This window comes from Eutrigla gurnardus (assembly GCF_963514095.1).
Source record: "Eutrigla gurnardus genome assembly, chromosome: 2".
In the NCBI taxonomy this organism is placed as follows: Eukaryota; Metazoa; Chordata; class Actinopteri; order Perciformes; family Triglidae; genus Eutrigla; species Eutrigla gurnardus.
The window spans coordinates 12,171,579-12,190,713 of record NC_139916.1 but is presented as its reverse complement, the minus strand read 5'-3'; the positions used below and the strand labels follow the sequence as shown (position 1 = coordinate 12,190,713).

The window sequence follows — 19,135 nt, the reverse complement described above, 5'->3', positions numbered from 1 at the left end:
GGATGTGAGCGGGAGCCAAGCAGGCTGAGAGCCGTGGCTGGAAGCAAAGAGCTGGATGCTTGAGACCAGCTTTAAACTTTATTTTGTATGCCAGGTTATGAAGAATAAATGTGATTGCAATATATTCATAACTTCAGAGCCTAGACTGAATACTTTTTTAAATTTTTAAACATTTAGAACTTTAGTTTTTAGTATATATCTGTATTATTTTCTATTGTATTTTCCATTCGAGGTCACTGTGTGAAGGGAACCTGCAAAATAAGAATTTCATTGCTCAGACAATAAAAAATCTTCAATCGCGAAGACGATTGTTTAATACGGAGAAAAACCTCCAGAACATCAACTCAACTTACTGTTTCCAAGATCAAGCCTGTGATTTTAATGCATGTGAATATATGAGATTTAATTATTCTATATTCATATTATATTAATGCATTCCCATATCACCATGTGCTTAGAAATAAAGAAAATATTCCCATTCATTTTGTGATTCTTTAGAAAACACGCTCCGTTAGTCTAACGCTGGAAAGTTTCAGCTCCACAGTTTCACAACCATTAAAAGTCAGAGTCACATTTCTTTCTGAAAACAGATTTAATGTACAAAGAAGTCGGCGACGGTTTTACGGTGCACATGACACAGAATCACGGCTGGAGGTTCGCAGAACCCTGATGAAAAAAGATCAACAACAGTGCTGAAAATGACACTCAGACAATAGAAATATTATGTAACATTTACACACACAGACTGTACGATGGGACCGTGCCTCATCGTAGCACGACTTTCTCGTGTGTGTGTGTGTGTGTGTGTGTGTGTGTGTGTGTGCGTGTGTGTATGTGTGTGTGTGTGTGTGTGTGTGTGTGTGTGTGTGCGTGTGTGTATGTGTGTGTGTGTGTGTGTGTGTGTGTGTGTGTGTGTGTGTGTGTGTGTGTGTGTGTGTGTGTGTGTGTGTGTGTGTGTGTGTGTGTGTGTGTGTGTGTGTGTGTATGTGTGTGTGTGTGTGTGTGTGTGTGTGTGTGTGTGCGTGCGTGTATGTGTGTGTGTGTGTGTGTGTGTGTGTGTGTGTGTGTGTGTGTGTGTATGTGTGTGTGTGTGTGTGCGTGCGTGTATGTGTGTGTGTGTGTGTGTGTGTGTGTGTGTGTGTGTGTATGTGTGTGTGTGTGTGTGTGTGTGTGTGTGTGTGTGTGTGTGTGTGTGTGTGTGTGTGACCATCTGAATATATAGTATATTTTGACCTGAATACTGAAGACAACACCATATGGAACTGGCCAAGACACTGAAAAGACCCCTATAATCCCTGCTGGCGTTGATTGGTCTGGGATCCCATTTAAAACTAAATTAAATTAACAGTTGTTGTTTTTTTTCACAATATTAATAATAATAAGTTAAGAGTATCAGATTGTCCTTTGCATAACATTGGTCCTCTATAGAAAAAAAGCAAAGCATTTTGAGGGGACAGTGTCCTCTATTATCCTGAGGGTATCCTGATATTTACGTCAATCCATGAAGTTTGTTTTTAATTGTTTTGATGCAGCTTGAATTTAAAAAAAGAAGAAGAAACCGTTCATTATGATACAAGAGAACACCGTAAGATACACATGTGGTGGTGGTGTTTATTGTAATGTGACATATCTATCCCAGCAGAATGATGAAAACCACGTGGATATTACATTAAATGTACATTATTGCTATTATTGTTTGGTTGGATGGCAGATTATGTACAACGTTCTGTACATCATATATTCATTCTAAGACGAATGAGAGCAAAATGTGAATTAGTCTTTGAAGTAGACGTGCACTGTGTTGCTCTTACGTCATCGTAGGCAAGCTTCATTTGAAACCTACTAATATGCGCCATAGATTTAAAAAGAAGAACACGACATTCAGAGCAGTGATGAAGCTGCAAACTAACAGTTTGCTATGTATATATATATAGTAGAGAGATGTCTACCTGAGCAGAGTATGAAGTCCTGCAACTGTGTGTGTGTGTGTGTGTGTGTGTTGTCAGCCATGCCGGCGTCCTGACTGTCAGTAGTTTGTACCGTTAGCGCCGTTAGCACACGTTTTGCAACGGGCAAATTAAAATGCTCAGCGATCTCGTCATTCTGCACCTTTTTGAACTCTGTGACGTTCATTCCCTGAACGAGGTGAATGAGATGTCTTTGGAAACGAATGTGAGCTTGTGGATGTGTGTGTTTTTAGTGGCAGTGCGTTCAGTAACAGCTGTTTTTATGAAGCATCCCTTATGGAAAAAAATGGTAACCATGCAATCACCCGACAGTTGGCGTTTTCTATTCATAGATGCAAAGTGAGATATATATATGCAAGTCCTGTAGCATAGCAGTGGATTATTTAATATGAAGATCTGTAATGATGGCGAAATTCTGAGAATGATGTCGGGTTGAGAGTACCGTCTTCTAAGTCTTCCGGAGACTCGTACATGCGTTTATACACACGAGAAGAAAGCTGAGTCATACAAAACTTGCAGCATAAGTCCTCAAAAATGTCTCTCTCTCTCTCTCTCTCTCTCTCTCTCACACACACACACACACACACACACACACACACACACACAGCAAACAAGGTCTTTAGGATTGTCAAGACATAAATGTTGCCCTGATAATCTCGTTGTGGGGTGTGAAGTTCATTTATTTGGACGATAACTGTATCCTCTCATTCAGTCTTTTCATTCATCCCCCCCCCCCCCCCCCCCCCCAGCGGCAGCCGAAAAAATAAAAAATGGCCGCCCAGCACCTGTCACTCACTGGGTTTGGCATCGCCGGCAGTCCGTTGGCCCCGCTGTCAGACCCACACAGCTGTGTTGTAGTCGAACAAGGGCTGCATTTTGTCCAGACCGGTTTCTGGCTGTCTCCTGTCTAAATAAATCCCAGCGAACGGCTGCTGGTGGACGTGGGGGAAGCGGAGGTTCCCATCCGCCTCGGCTACATGAGGACACGGCCTGCCTTTGCCCTGCTGTCCGTTGGCCCAGAAGGGCAGGTAGAAGCTGCCCTTCGAGCTCTTGGGCGCCGCTTTCTTTGGCCTCTTGAAGAGGTCCCCCTCCGCCGGCTCCGGGGCCATCCAGCCGGGCCGCTCCTTCAGCAGCTTGTCCCGGTCGGGTCGCACACTGCGGAGGAACTTCTTGAAGATGTTCGTGGTCAACGAGAACTTCTTGCAGATCTCCTGCGAGCGGCTGAGGCGGAGAGGGTGAGCCGGGGTGTCCGGTCTGTCTGTTATCATCATCATCATCCTCCTCTCCTCCTCTTCCTCCCCATCCTCCCTGTCCACCTCGGGCAGGTCCAGCCAGTTGCCCACGAGGTCGGCGAAGACGTTGTCGCCCAGCACTAAGGGCTGGCGGTTGCGGCTGCGGCTCATGAGCGAAGACGTCCAGTCGCTGGCGTCGTCCGTGCTGTCCTGGGAGTAGTCGCTGTCCAGTGACGGGCCCTCCCTGGAGAGGCTGTACAGGATCCCGGGCAGGTCCACCGTCTGAGCCCGGCAGGGAGCCTGTGGCTGAGCGTAGGGCTCCGGTGGAGGGTTCCCCACCGTCGGCCCGTAGAAATCCACCTGCGGGGCGGAGTACCCGGACCACCTCTTGGGTATCGACTCCAGATCGCTCTCGCTTCTCGCACACCTCCTTTCATTTCCCTCGCTCTCGCTCTCGAGGCTCGACGCCGAGGAAGACGAGGTCCCCAGACTGCTTCTGATCCGAGACAGGGTCCCGTCATCGCGGCTGAAGGTGTTTCTGCTCTCCAGAGATGGTCTCGGACTTGGATCCCGGCTGGGCTCCTCGGACATGGTTTGGTTAAAGGTGTCACTGCTGTCCCTGTCTGCGGTCGTAGCAGCTGTAGCTTCGGGAGGAGCCGGGTGTGGTAGTCCTCTATTAATGGGCCGGCCTGATATATCCAGGCTTTCTAGCGCCGTCTGAACTTGAAGGAGCTTGAGTTCCTGCAGGGCTCCCATCATCGAATTCATCTGAGCGTGGAGGCCATCGCCGGCTTCTTTCATACACAGCTGCAGGGAGACAGAGAGACAAAGAGATACATTAAGAGATGATTATGATGAACAAAATGAAAAAGATCCACGTTGGTTAAACAGCTGAAGTCATTTGATTCCTCAGACTCCTGCAGGGTCATCCATCAAAGACTGGTTTCCTCACAGCCCCCCCCCCCCCCCCCCATTCATCATTTATCTCAAAATCTAATTACAAACCATCAACCGTCAGTTATCAAACACATCAAATTCATGTATAAAAAATGAATGAATGAATGAGTTAAAATTACAGAAACAGTCCTGCTGTTTGTCTTCTTCTCTCTCGTGTTTTCAGGCTGCCCACCTTGTTTAATTATGGGTCATGTGACCTAGTTTTGGATGCCAGACTAGGGCTTCCATATGGCTTGAGAACCAGACAGGATTCAAACCCACGACAGCTGTAAAACACTGGCTTTTCATTTCTCTTCTACTCTTTTGTAGCTCCATTAACTTTTAATCCATATTTGCTCTCTCCTCCGAGCTCTTTGTTTTTTCTCTTTACCCTTACTGTGCAGCAGTACTCATACATCCTCCTCCTCCTCCTCCTCCTCCTCCTCTCTCATCTCTGTAACAGCCTGTGTCATGTGATCTGGTCTAACCGTCTCCTCCAGAAGGCAGACAGAAAGCCCAGAGGCAGCATGCTGACCTGTGTCTTAACTTGCCGGCTTGAATCATTTGACCCAGACCTTTTTTTTTTAATCGCTCCCTCGATATATAACAACAGGTTCATCTTCGTCTGAGAACACATCGGCAACAACGTAGCAACTTGACTGAAGAGCAAACCTGCCGGGAGGCCTCTCTCTCTCTCTTTATTATAAGAAACATCCGTGGGAAGATGAGAGGAAGCATGCAAGGAATTTTGAGAAACGTGCCAGTGTCTGTGGGAAAAGGCTGGCTGTTGAAAGACAGCGATCAACACGTTCCCTATAAACCAACCTGTCTGTCAGGATCTGTCGACTAGACATAAAACCAGCCTCTATAATAACATCAAGCCGCTTCTTTATAGACGTACTTCAAAATCTGAAAATGAACAACAATATCTAAAGAACCTAAATCGTTGGAAGCCCCTTACCTTCAATAAACTGCCACTAAGCAGGCGGCGTAGATCTCCCTGTGTTAGTCCGTCACTGTCTCTCACCTTTCAAACAGATCTGTTGGTCCCTATATATCTCTCTCTCTCTCCAATCTGGGGACACCGCTGGGCGTGACAGCCAATCAGCGCTGCCCGTCTAGACTGTAATCCCCCAAACGGTGTGGAGGGGGGGGGGGGGGGGTCACTCAGGCGGAAACAGACAATGAGAGGAGCGAGTGAGAGTCAGCCGGGTGAGTAGGGATGGGAAGATGCGAGGGGAGGGGGGGGCGGGGAGGGATTCCTCGCCATATGTTTAGATGTCGAAGAGAAAACTGTTGATGGATTTAATTATGGATGACACCATAAGAACACATGGGGGGGGGGGGGTCACCAGGCTGTGATACTTAATCTTGAGGGAGCAGTGATTGATCGGTGGGAAAAGTAGCTGCGTAGGACGACTGACGGTATTATAAACTCATAAGCACCGTGAGAGACGTTGCAGAATGTCTGATTTCTGGGAAAAATCACAAAGGGAATCCATAACTAAAACTTGGGCTACATTTATATAAAAAAATAATAAAAATAATAATCTGACTATGAGAAAATATTCCCTCAGACATGAGCCTCCCAATATGTTCAGAAATGTATTTAATTCTCTAGTTTTGTCTTCTTCTTTGGGGCTGGTTATGTCAGTTCATTGGCCTTTCCACCACTAATAGATCTAGACAACGGCTATTTCATGGTTTGCCATGAAATGTTGCACGGACATTCACGGTCCCTTGAGGATGAACCTCACCGATTTTTGTGATCCCCTGACTTTTTCTATGAGCTTGACATTTGTGGTTTTAGGTGAAATGTCTGGGTAGTTATTGAGTGGATTACCATGCAATTTGGTGCAGACATTTATGTTCCCCTTGAGAATGAATGACTGCTGCTGCAAGAACTTCTAGATTACTACTACTACTACTACAAGTACTACTACTAGAAGTGGTAGTTATCGAGTGTCACCCTCAGTTTAGTCAAATACTTGCCTGCAAAAAACTAATGATATAGCCTACAGCCTCTTCTGTACTCTGTTGAGCGATAATTTGCCGATTTTAGCATGTTAGCATGTTGTCATGGTGACGGTAGCATTTAGCTCAAAGTACTGTTGTGTTCAGGACTACCTCATAGAGCCACTAGCATGACTGTAGACTTAGTCTTGTTCTAAAATAAATTAATATTTGACTTTGCACAACATTCTGATATAATTATTTATAATAATATAATTATATGACCTAATGTTTATAAATCATTGGACTATTCTGCCGTTTTCTCGATTATTATCATTTCACCTATAAAACAGATTAGTCTAAAAGCAAATGCATTCTATAGAGAATTTTATAATGCAGAGAAAAGCAGGAAATATATGAATTTAAGGAGCTGGTACCAGACTATGATTTGGCATCCGTCCACGATAAATTACTTAATTGCTTATCGGAACTGCTGTTGATCCATTTCCTGTTAATCAATGCTCAGGAGGTCTGCACCTCGACACGTATCGGATACGCTGCACCATTAACATTGAACCTCTGGGTTAAAACGCTCTGCTCATCACTAACATATGGCAGAGTAGGTGGGGGGGTTGGGGGGGGCGTTAACAGCCTGTAAGATCAGATAATAAGCCTATCAATGCACATGCTGGGAACAAAAGCCTCCGAGCTTCCCGTTAGCATCGCCAAATTAGGCAGTGAAGGTACGAGTAATTAGCACAATCAGGTTGTCTCTTGTCTTTTTGTGCCTTCCACATATGGCTGACTTCATTAGCTATAATTGGCTGAGTCCTGGGAGAGGCTGAGAGGGAGAGAGTGAGTGCATAATTACGGTTTTACTTTCCTCCACATCAAAGGTCAACAAGTCTGAAGGCAGAATGATGCATTGTCGTTCCGTCTTCAGAGGCAGGCGTGCGGCTTCGCTGGAGGTTTGTTCGGGGATCAGCTGAGAGATTACCGCACTCTGAGCTGCTGGTGAAATCTGGACCACTTAAATGCATTAAATCTTGTTTTTGAAATATTATCCGGCCGTCTATAAAGGGCTCCCAGAACCTGTTTGCACACGCGAAACCAAAAACACCCTAATTCACCGCTCACATGCAACTTTTCCCATTATGCACCCCCCCTAAAACAACACAGGCGTTTCTCCCTCCTGGTTATTTAAAAAACGCACAGAGGTTGTTTGCTGGCATTTCTATTCTAAGGCTACATTAATAATTCATATTATGCCCCGTGGAACAAACAGAAGAACGGTAGTAAGCTAAACACTGATTATTCCACCTTAACCGGGCCAGCTGAATCCACTCCACCGTTTCAACAGCTGAACTTTGTGGCCCAAATATGTCAACTCTCACTCTGCTAAGTGACTTTAAAATAATGTCCCGCGGGCGATTTCTAGTCTAAACACAGATGTTGCTCATCCGGATGTCACTTTTACAGATGTGTGAATCAGCTCAAGGCCTCGTTAGGACAAAGACCTGACAGGATCTACGCGAGCACCTTCAGGTCTTACCCAGAATAAAACATAGACGAGAGAAGGGGGGGAAAAAAGTCTAATCTAATTTAATAAGAGAACTGGGATGAAATTGGGGCTGCGGGGGGATTTCAGAAACACTGGCGTCATTAACCCAGTCTTGTTAAGTTTCGTTAAATCTCCTTTTTGAACTCGAGCCTCCAAACTATTTCAATCCATCGAGCGTGTCGTTCTATAAAAAGATTATTTGAAAACAAAGCTGAGTGAAATCCTGCTCAGTGACTGAACGAAAGACAAACAGGGGCTGTCCACATCCCCCCCATACTTCTTATTCTTCTTCATCTTCTTCTTCGGCTGCAGCGATCCCAGCCAACCAGACATAATTGCCAATTAAAGGCTTAATGCCTCAAAGTTTAAGAACAATGGCTGGCAGTCTTTTGAATTATGTCCATCGAAAGGCTTATTAAAACGCTCGGGCCCTTTTAATTTAAAAAGGAAACTGATGAAGTGATTCTTTATATTCTATTCAGACGTCAAGTCCATCTACTGTGAAGATGCATCCTTTCAATGTTCCATGCAAGTGGAATTAAATACCACAACGTCTAGATAAATCAATGCTCCTCCTCCTGCTGTCTGTTGAGATCGATGCTCTCTGCCTCGACGTCACCTCCTTCCCTACCTCACGGTGGGAAAAAAAAATATTCACAAACCGACACTCACGGAGTCGCACATGTCCCAACATGCCTTGCTTGAATGAAGTCGGTGTCTTTTTGGAATGTGTGTTCACTGATATGCACATAATTAATTTTTTTACAGGAGAAATAAACACACAAACCAGAACTACAAAACAAATCACAGCTCTATTCCCACTCCAAATAATACTATATTCACTGTTGTTTATTTGTTATTGCCTGGAGGGGGGGTCTTCCTGTTTATAAGGAGCAGGCCAGCAGCTAGTGTACTCCACCCTCCCCACCACCTCCACCCCTATAATTAAAAATGAATGGTGGGCTGTGTGGGTCAAGGACAGGAATGGGGGTCTCTGTCTCGGGGGGGCACAGAGACGGTCTCTGTGACTGAGCTGCTGGCCCGCCGTGGCCCCCGAGGTCATGATCAGCAGGGCAATAAAGCTGTGAAAGAAATAAATGACTGTGCACACGGCAATGAATGCCTCTTTGACCAAAAAAAAAAAAAAACGAAACTCTGAATGTCTTCAGGGTCTCAAGACGGGAAGAAGTGTGAGGAATGTCCAACGGAGGAATGTGGGTCACGAGTACGTCTCTGTATGACAAAACGCTCGTTAAATGTAGACATTCTAACCTGAATGTTTGTACTTATTATTTCAGATATGATGGGATGCTGCTGCTGCTGCATGACTCATGCCCTCAAAAGGAAGCTATTATTCTGGTTTCAGTTGCGCAGATTCATTTGCGACATTTGCGTCTTGATTTTTAGTTCCCACTGCAGCACAATTGAGATATCTGGTATTTCCTAAATCATAAAATATGGATGATCTGAGTCTGACCTCCATAGAAGAATGACTGTGGAACTTCCAAACTCTCTTTAGTGGCTGTGTGCATTACTTTATGGCAACAAAATGACTCTGATCTTTCCACATATAAATATGCTGTTACTTTTTCCCGTTTTTTAGCACACTTCCAAACCTATGGGGACTGAGAGGCACCGAGGAATGTTTTTTTGTAAAAGCAAGGGTTGGCTAATCTGCAGACCTCACCGTGAATACTTCTTAACTTTTTCTTTTGGAACAAAAACAAACAGTTCTTGTGAAAACTCCTGATACCGAGTTCTGGGGATTTGTTTCATTTTTTTCAAATATAACTGTGAGCTCCACAAAGTGATTTTGCATCACTTCCTGTTGAATTAGACATCAAAAAGCGAGATTTCCCTAAAAGCTTGGCAAATAAAACCCCAAACTATCAGAAAGAAAAGTGGGCGAACTATCACTTTAAAACATTTTTTTTTAGTGAAACCAAATTCATCACTACAATAAATCAGCTGCTGCCCAGCGAAGACGACCTGATGACCTCTCCGGAGACGGGAGGCGGTTTAATAACTCGTTTCCTGCTCGACTTCATTTACGTCGCTGTAGGGAGACACGGGATGATCTTGATGCGTATCATCATCTTTGGCAGTCGGATGACATTCAGAGAGAAAATCTGGGAACCAATCTGTTGGACGCAACAACTATTACACAGATCTTTTGATAGCAGTTGACGTCAGCATCCTCGCACGTGGGCAGTGAGAGTGCACGGCCGATTAGTCTCAACAGCTCTAGTGATGAGAGGCTGGATTTCTGTGCAGCATTGAAGCTAATTGAGATCAAGAGATTAATGGGGAGTAAATGAGACTCCATAGGCTTTAATGCTTGTCATACTATAGTGAAGAGCCATACTTACTGTCATACTGTGGTTAAGGACCGTTGTGCAGTGAGGACTATTTGTCTTGTACACAGATTCTATAAATTGTGGGCGTAAATGGGGCTTTTGAAAAAACTCATTAATGATAAAATGTGTAATTTACTGATGAATTATCACCCAGATCTGCAGTTTCCCCTCATCCTTACAGAGCGTTTTAGCACCTTTCAGCTCAGTTTTCTTTTTTTTACTGACTGCAACTTTACTGTTATGATTCACTCTCACGGTTCTCATTGTTGTTGTTTTTTTTATTAGTCAAGCAGCTATGATATAATTCAGTCTACACTAGGGAATCACAGAGTCACTAACGATACGATAATATCACAATATTTTGCCCACGATAACGATGATATCACGATACTGTGATTCTGCTATACGCGATATATTGCAAGAAATCATCAACAGGCATAACGCATGGAATCCGTAAATATCACCTGCATATTTATTATGATTTATTATTATATTGATATTTGGCGCCAGTGTATCGAGTATAGCAGGGAGTATCACGTATCACATGTATATCCATATATCGGTATTTCATTATATTGTCCCACCACTAGAGTACACAACCTGCCCGGCACCAAACCACATGCAGATAGTTGGCTATTAACTGTCATCTAGCAGCTGCAGATCCAGATGTTTTTCGCAGTGGCGACCAAAGACAAGAATAATTGAGATATAACGTGATGTTATGTTTAAAGCTTGTTCTGCTGCCCTCAAGTGGCCCCCAAAAAAGTCAATTATTGCCGTTTTAATACATTCTATAACACATCTTCCATTTTAGTAGCGGAACAATTCCAAAAATCCAATTTCTTTCGGCCACAGACGAAAGCAATAACTTCAGACTCCAGAGAGAGAGAGAGAGAGAGAGAGAGAGAGAGAGAGAGAGAGAGAGAGAGAGAGAGAGAGAGAGAGAGCACAATATTGACCTGAACGTCAGCGATACCCAGGAGAAATAATGTTTCGTCAGATAAAAGCAAACAGAGGAGAGAGGGACGCCTGGTGGGGTCGAGGACAGCAGCAGCATATTTAACCACTCATCATCTCTTTCAGCGCTCAGTTCTTCAGCTGTGATTTCTACCCTGTGAACCGTGATGAAGCAGATTGTGTCTCATAATGAAAAGTTAGCGATTCCATCTCAAACACAATGACCAGCCTGCAGAACCCAACTCTCCCAACTCGCCACGAGAGAGCCACTTTTAGCCGAAAGGGAAAAGGAAGGGCAGGTAGGAGAGCTGCCGCCACGGCGACGGCACCAAACAAACGGGCTTTAAGTTAGATCGCTAAGCTTCTTTGTGTTGGTCTCTGATCTCACACCCTAAAGGTAACAAAGAGCAACTTGGAGGCACACAAGCTTTTTTTAAACAGAATCCACCACACACCAGTTCTTTCTCCGATTTCATGACCTCATGCTTGCTGGCTTTGGTGTTGCATTCCAGGCTGACATGTCATGTTTTTTTTTTTTTAATGAGCCTCAGGTGAGGATGATGCATATGAAATCAGAAAAGGATTTTGACTGTAGTGTCTGAGACGCAGGTGTGAACCCTTCATTTAAAGACGAAGTGACTCAAAAGGCATGTCGGCATTTGTATCTCGCACTCTGAGCCGGCAGGAAAGGAGTGTGTGTGTTTTTTTTGCGTGACTCTTTGTCTGTGGGTGAATAATGAGTCATGCTCGAGCTTAAAATATATTTCATTGTTAGCGTTTTATCCCCAGGTTGTTCCATGGAGCCTTTGTAGAGCTTTTTATAGGAACAAATGGGAGCAAACGGCCTGTAGAGAAACTCCGATGAAGCACTTGAACCGACTTGAAAACAAACCTGTCGATTTTAGAGTTTTAGCATCACTGGCATGTCGGGTACCGTCAGCATTTAGGAGAAATAGGCCCCCAGACCATGTTGGGGGGTCGAGGGGTCAAATGTGGGAGCGTGACCTTACACTTGCCCCCCTGGGACCCCTGACACGGTGTTCACACTTTCAGATAACAGGCTTCTTCTTTTAGAGCTGCTAGGGTTTCAGACTGAACTAAAGTGAACATTTGAATGATGACAGTAGTTTCTCTTTATTTAAACATCACACGTGCTTCATAAAGGTGGTATCCTTTATCAAATGCACTTTCAGATTCTCACCGGTTCCTGCCAGCCGGTAAAAATCACTGATTTTTAAGCAGCAGAAAATCTAAAATCGCCATAAAAAGATGATGCGATCGAACCAGACGTACGGCTCTTTATATGGTGATTGTCGAATACGTCCCTCTCTAGTGATTAGGGCAAAATAATGACTATTAAAATGAAATTAAATTTCCATTTAGCCCGATCATCAGGCTCAATTAAACTTAAATTGTGTAGTTATTTCACCGTCTGCATTCATTATTGTCAAACCTGTCGTGGCATTCATGGGTAATGTAGTCAAATCAATCTGCAATCAAGATGCATAATCACAACGATGCATCTTTAATGAAATTAACTTGATGTTTGAGTGTGATCGATTCCACAACTCCAGCAAATTTCAGCCGTCCGCTAACAGATTTTAATACAGGAAAACATCTTTAACACTTGGTTTAATCTGTGATTAATGGGCTGAAATATTCACTAGACATCCCAGTCTTTGAGGCTGCAGAAACAACTGATATCATTGACTCTGCAGCAGGTGTTAGTCGGTGACGGAGGCGGTTTATGGAGTGACAACCTTGGTGTAGATGCCCCCCCTCGGGTCTTCCTGAACGACAGATTGCGTCCCACATGGTTGTTTGCGGGAGAGGAGCTTTGAGTTTGCTTCTTTTTTTTTTTTAAACTGGCATCTGCTCTCTGTTTTGATCCTGGTCTTTTTTCTATTACGTTACCAAACTTGCGATATGGCAGCTATGTAAGGCATCATGTCCTCCTCAAACATCTCCAGTGTCACTTCACAGACGTGTGGCTGATTTGGAGGGAGCAGCAGATCATGTTGCAAAACAGGCAGCAGCCATGCGAGGGCTTTTCTGCGGGGCCAGTGGCCGGGTTTAAAAGGAAGAAAGAAATGTGTGTCTGCTTTGAAGATGATTCCAAATGAAATCTGTGCCAGTTAAAGGCTCCTTTTTGAAAATAGGTCTACAGTGAATCACGAGCCAAATGATTTGGGTGTGAGGGTTTCAAGTGTTTCAAGGACGGAGACGGCACCATCAAACCTATTTGTTTAAAGTGGACATGAACATGTTAAATAAGTTATTTTAGAGCATTATAATGCAATAGGGCTGCCTGCAACTAACAATTATTATTATTCTCTTCATATTCAAGCTGTTTATTACTGTCTTGATTCATTTGTTTTGTATAAAATATGTTTCCCAGAGCTCACCGTGACCAAAACCCCCAAATATCATCTTCACAATGATATTAAAACAGAAAGAAGCATCAAATAATTCTTACATTGAAGAAGCCAGAAGCAGCAAACTTGCTTTCAGAGTGAATCAAAACACGATTTTTTAAAGTTTCCCCAAAATAGTTGCTGGATAATTGCCGATTAATCGTTCCAATTCCAGTTCCAGTCTATTGGAACACCATCTCTGTTAGGATGCATCTCTCTGAGAGCTCCTCGGAGGAGGAGGAGAGAGAAAGTGTCTGGAGCTCATTAAGCTTAAAAACATCTGTCCCAGATGCGCGGACTGAGAGCAGACGGATGTGTACACATGCCTCTGGTGTGCTCAAAGCTGTAAGCCTACACAGATTAATGCGATTATATATATATATATATATATATATATAAAACACGCATGCACCCCCAACTGAAGCTCCAAACTATACACACATGCACAGAAAGCGCCACATCTGATGATCCTGATAAATGAATGATATTGTTTGTTTGCGCATTAAAATAGTCCACGTTTTACAATAAAGTCGAGCGACACAACTGTAACTGCAGTCTAGTGGAAGTAGAAAAGGACGGAACATACCAGTTCTTGCTTCAGTCGCCTCAGACACGCGTCCATGTTTTTAGATTCTGGTTTGGAGAGCTGCTGTTCCATTTTTAAATTTTTTTTTTAATTTCTATATTCTTCTTGTTTTTGAGATTTCAGATGAAACGCGCCGCCGGCCGCCGCTCGAGCATGACTACACCGGAGCTTTCTCCCGGGCAGGAAACACGACGACTACAGCGCTCCCGCGGAGAACACAACACCATTTGCATTTGGAGAGATGCGCAAAAAAAAAAGAAAAAATCCTGCCGTGGAACGCGCGCACGGCTCGTGACGCCAATCCTGTGATTTAAAAAACAACAACAAAACAAAACAAACAACTCCTGATGACGAAAATGCGTTTTCTCGCCCAAATAATGACGAGGTGGTCCTTCTTGAGGCTGCAATCCGTGTGAGTGAGTCTCAGTGGCTGCTTGGCTACTATCAGCCTCTCTCTCTCTCTCTCTCTCTCTCTCTCTCTCTCTCTCTCTCTCTCTCTCTCTCTCTCTCTCTGCGTGTGTGTGTGTGTGTGTGTGTGTTTCCCCGCTCTCTGCTATTTTCCCATTCAAGAGGAGCGCCCCGTTTGCCCATTCAATTTCCTCCAATGAGTGAGCCTCTCAGGACGGACTTAGTCTCATTCAAACCAGGATCAAACGAGGATCCCTCATTTATATATTAATATCATGATATTAAGGACAGAGTTGCCCAGATTTGTGTCCTGCAGCTTGCAATGATTTCTCAGAGATATGAAGAGACTAAAAAACATCTGGAAACCTTTTGAATCCAGGTTGAAACATTAAGATAGTTAAAAAAGAAGAAGTCTATCCCAGAACGCAGCCGGACTAGTGGAGCAGATTCTCTGCTGCTGCTCGCCGGACCGAAGGAGGAAGTCAGAGGGAGGATGTGTTCGAAAAAGAAAGCTTATGTGTCCTGAAACGAGCCATCGGGCCGGCTTCCTTCGCCGAGGAAACACCTGACCCACGGGGGCTTTTGTTGCATGACCCAGATATACGGCTTTATAGGGGAGGGGAAGGAAGAGGTGCAACATACATGCAAACCCATCTGGAAGTTGTTTATCAATCCCTCACTCACAATATAGATCTGACATCTGTGAAAGGTAGAAAAAAACGTCGCTGCATCTCCTCCGAGCTTTTGAAATGATTGTGTTGCTGAAAAGAAAAGGAAACTATTGAAATATTCCCCAAAAAGATATAATCTGATGCATCCTGTAGGATTAAGTTTCCAGAATTTGATTCAAACGGTTTCATAATTGATGATTTTAGAACTTTTGTCTTCTTCAGTAAAAAGCTGAAACTCTTTAATCATATTGACATTAAGATACTCGCCTCTGTGTAATCCACGAGGGAGACTCTCATCGCGGTGCATCATATAAACGATAACATCTTAATTTGGTCAGGGAACTCGGTGACCTCTGACCTGCTTCTGTCATCTGGAGGTTTGCATGTCAGGCCAGATGTTGGTGGAGCTTCAGGGAGACAGAAGTAGATCCAACTCAGATTCCAAAGGCAATGAAACGGGAAGACGGATAAATCACCTCAGCTTAACTTCTGATCGAGAGGAAGAGACTTCTATCTTTTATTCACTCATCTTTTATTGGCATATCAAGAAAACAACAAAGCTTCCTGCTGTGTTCAGAACACTTTCCGTCACTTCGACTGCAGATTCTTTCACGACTTTAGGTGTTTTACTAATTTATCTTTCCCACTAACTATTCACTAACATTAGAAATCACAAACTCCTGCAGGAATTGAAGGTATCGTTTGCTGACGTAGATGCATCACGTGTAGGTCTTGATTTAAAAGTGAGTGTAACGATGCTGTAAGTTATATCTTCATCGGGCAGGAGGCCGGACTTTAACGTGCAGCTGCTTCTCCGTCATGTGTCCACTTCCTCCCAGCTGTCACATGCACACATATCACACAAGGAAGCGTCTCACCGGATCACTCAGCACTGACACACACAACTGCAGTTTATACATCCGCAGAGCAAAATAACAGATTAGAGATCAAAACCCAAATAAGAAACGGATCAATTTACGCATTTATGTCCAAGAATGAATGATTCTCCACTCTACGTTCACTTTGTCCACATCCCATAATGATACTCCGGGACTTTGCCTCTACTAATGTATATGCAGGTCACGTTGCACCAAACGTTCACCATGAGATGCAGTTTGTAATCTGAGATGATTTCACTATTTAAAATTAATTAAAAAGATTTGCAAATTTACACACAATTTGCAAGCAACAGTTATTTGTGAACCGTGACGCCGCCGGGCATATTAAAGCGAAACGGATCAGATTATAAATTCTAAAGTCCAAATTTCTCACGCAGTAATGTGGGAATCCACCAGCCGAGTCGGTCAGTGAAGTGAGAGGTAAACGTGCATTTAAGGACTCGTCAACCCCGTTTTAAAGTTTAGCTTAATTATGCATCAGGTCTCCTCATCGTCCTGCTCTTACATCACTTCTCTGTAGTGAGAATAACTGAATCACACACACACTGTGACGCTGGCATGTTTTCAGATTATAAAATACAAACAGGAGCAGGCAATGGAATATCTGTGATGCCTAAACTGTTAAATATGTCATAAACCTCTTTATTATGATCCTGATATATAAACCAGTAACTGTTCACGGCTCACACAAGCAAACTCATACATGATAATGGGAGGAATAAGACGAATCCAATTACTTGAGTTATTACTTTATTACTCAGTACTTTGTTTTTATTACACCATCAGTGAGGCATTAGATTATGAGGTGGTAATATGGGGACAGACTCGTATGGAGTGTCTTATTTATCTACTAGAGTTAATTAGTCTTACAGCAGAAATTATTTTTTATTTTTTTGTTACAGTATGTGCTTTTTTTAAGCAGACTTCATGGCTTCCTTCTGCAACAGCTGTTAGTATACTGCCATCTAGAGGTCAGGATGTGTCACCACAGGAACACAGGCCGTAATTACTGTAGTTGTGGGGGTTTTATTACAGGGCGGCAACATCTCTTTGGTTTGATCAAATGCAGGTCGTTCCCCACCTTTTTAGACCCTCATTGCCCGTCAACACGGCAGCTGTTCTCTAATCAAACCATAAAAAAGTTACATTTCCAATTCAGTTACAGTGTTTATGAGCATTAAAAGGATTTTTATGATTTATTTTGTAATTGAACAGTATTAATTACATTTTAATATAGTGACAGAGAGGCAGTAATTGAGGCAGACATCCTCACATCACACATCGGTCCAAGTACACATTTGTTTTGGCTCTTCACCGTATCAGAAAATCTAATTTGATGAATTTTAGGCGTCAACTAATACAATTTCAGATATACAGAACATACAGTGTTTGAATAATTCCTCCCAACATTGAAGCTGTTTTTCTTTCTTTCTGAGAACGAGTTGGTGTGTGGGATTGTATTTTGAAAAACTGAATGAGTCATGGTGTGTTTGAGTCATCCAGTGCTTGTGAGCCAGACAACCACTAATGATGGTGATGAGCCGTTAAAGGTCAGAGTCACTTCTGACGGTGAAACACCTGGTTTAAGACTGAACCTTGTGTTTAACAGGTGTGTCAGAAACAGAACTTTAACATGATATTAGTCAACTTCTTTTTGCTGAGCTTTGTATTCACATAACTAGTTTGTTCATGTGATGTTTCATCACTCTTTGGTGTAGAGATGAACCTTTTGTATAAACGTAGGGAGCAATATCATGACTACACTATACATCTGTGATTTAATCATTGAAATATGATTTGCATCATATCCAGTAAGAAATCTCATCGCTCAAAACTATATTTCCGATATTTAAAAAGCCAATAAGTAAGGATAAAACATAGATTTTGCATTCTGGGACTCAAGAGAAACAAATGTATAAGAGAAAGTAAATGTTAAAAATGATGAGTTGTTAAAACAGATTTGATTTTTCTTTTAATGACTTGTTATCTTGGAAAAACACACTTGTCACTGAGAATATTTGATTAGTATGTTAAACATGATGATAAAAATCAATACCATGCAGAAATAATGCGTTTAACAGTGACTTCCTTGTACTCTCAATGAAAGATGAATTGTGATCATGCTGCCATCTAGTGGGGCTTGAACAGAAGTGCAGATGGGAACACATTGATGAGACTATGCAGTGTAACTTTTTAATTGTCTGGCTCCTATGATGCACCGGAGTGGAAGTATTCTTTACCAGAATAAGAGTACTAACACATTGTAAAAAAATACTACATTACAAAGTTAAAAGTCTTGAAAAGTTATGTAAGTTTAATCAGAAAAAAAGTACTTAAAGTATTAAAAGTCAAAGCAGAAAACTAACCTGTGTGAGTACTTTTACTGTTCAATATTACACTCAACAAAAATATAAACGCAACACTTTTGTTTTTGCTCCCATTTTTCATGAGATGGACTTAAAGATCTAAAATTCTTTCCAGATACACAATATTACCATTTCTCTCAAACATTGTTCACAAATCTGTCTAAATGTGTGATAGTGAGCACTTCTGCTTTGCTGAGATAATCCATCCCACCTCACAGGTGTGCCACATCAAGATGCTGATCTGACATCATGATTAGTGCACAGGTGTACCTTATACTGCCCACAATAAAAGGCCACTCTGAAATGTGCAGTTTTGTCTCACAGCAAAATGCCACAGATGCCACAAGCATTGACGGAGCGTGCAATTGGCATGCTGACAGCAGGAATGTCAACCAGATCTGTTGCTCGTGCATTGAATGTTCATTTCTCCACCATAAGCCGTCTCCAAAAGCGTTTCAGAGAATATGGCAGTACATCCAACCGGCCTCACAACCGCAGACCACGTGTAACCACACCAGCCCAGGACCTCCACATCCAGCAGGTTCACCTCCAAGATCGTCTGAGACCAGCCACTCAGACAGCTGCTGAAACAATTGGTTTGCATAACCAAACAATTTCTGCACAAACTGTCAGAAACCGTCTCAGGGAAGCTCAACTGCATGCTCGTCGTCCTCATCGGGGTCTTGACCTGACTCCAGCTCGTCGCCGTAACAGACTTGAGTGGGCAAATGCTCACATTCGATGGCGTCTGGCACGTTGGAGAGGTGTTCTCTTCACGGATGAATCTCGGTTTACATTGTTCAGGGCAGATGGCAGACAGCGTGTGTG

The 19,135-nt window shown here is 43.0% G+C and overlaps 1 protein-coding gene across 1 annotated transcript; it reads right to left on the bottom strand.

Annotated features, from left to right (window-relative positions):
- Positions 1-583: 583 nt before the first annotated feature.
- On the bottom strand, positions 584-14,381 carry inka2 (inka box actin regulator 2). Its single transcript, XM_084038687.1, has 2 exons — positions 13,964-14,381; positions 584-4,006 (listed from the first exon to the last, which is right to left on the bottom strand). Exons 1-2 carry the CDS (start codon positions 14,033-14,035, stop codon positions 2,801-2,803), a joined length of 1,278 nt encoding a protein of 425 aa, XP_083894813.1. The 5' UTR covers positions 14,036-14,381; the 3' UTR covers positions 584-2,800.
- Between the last annotated feature and the right edge of the window lie 4,754 nt (positions 14,382-19,135).

Bases quoted from the DNA above. Each gene is read 5' to 3' on its own strand.
- inka2 (XM_084038687.1), bottom strand. From the start codon at position 14,035: ATGGAACAGCAGCTCTCCAAACCAGAATCTAAAAACATGGACGCGTGT. The intron at 4,007-13,963 runs GTATGTTCCGTC...GTCTCCCTGCAG, and splicing joins GGCGACTGAAGCAAGAACTG to CTGTGTATGAAAGAAGCCGG.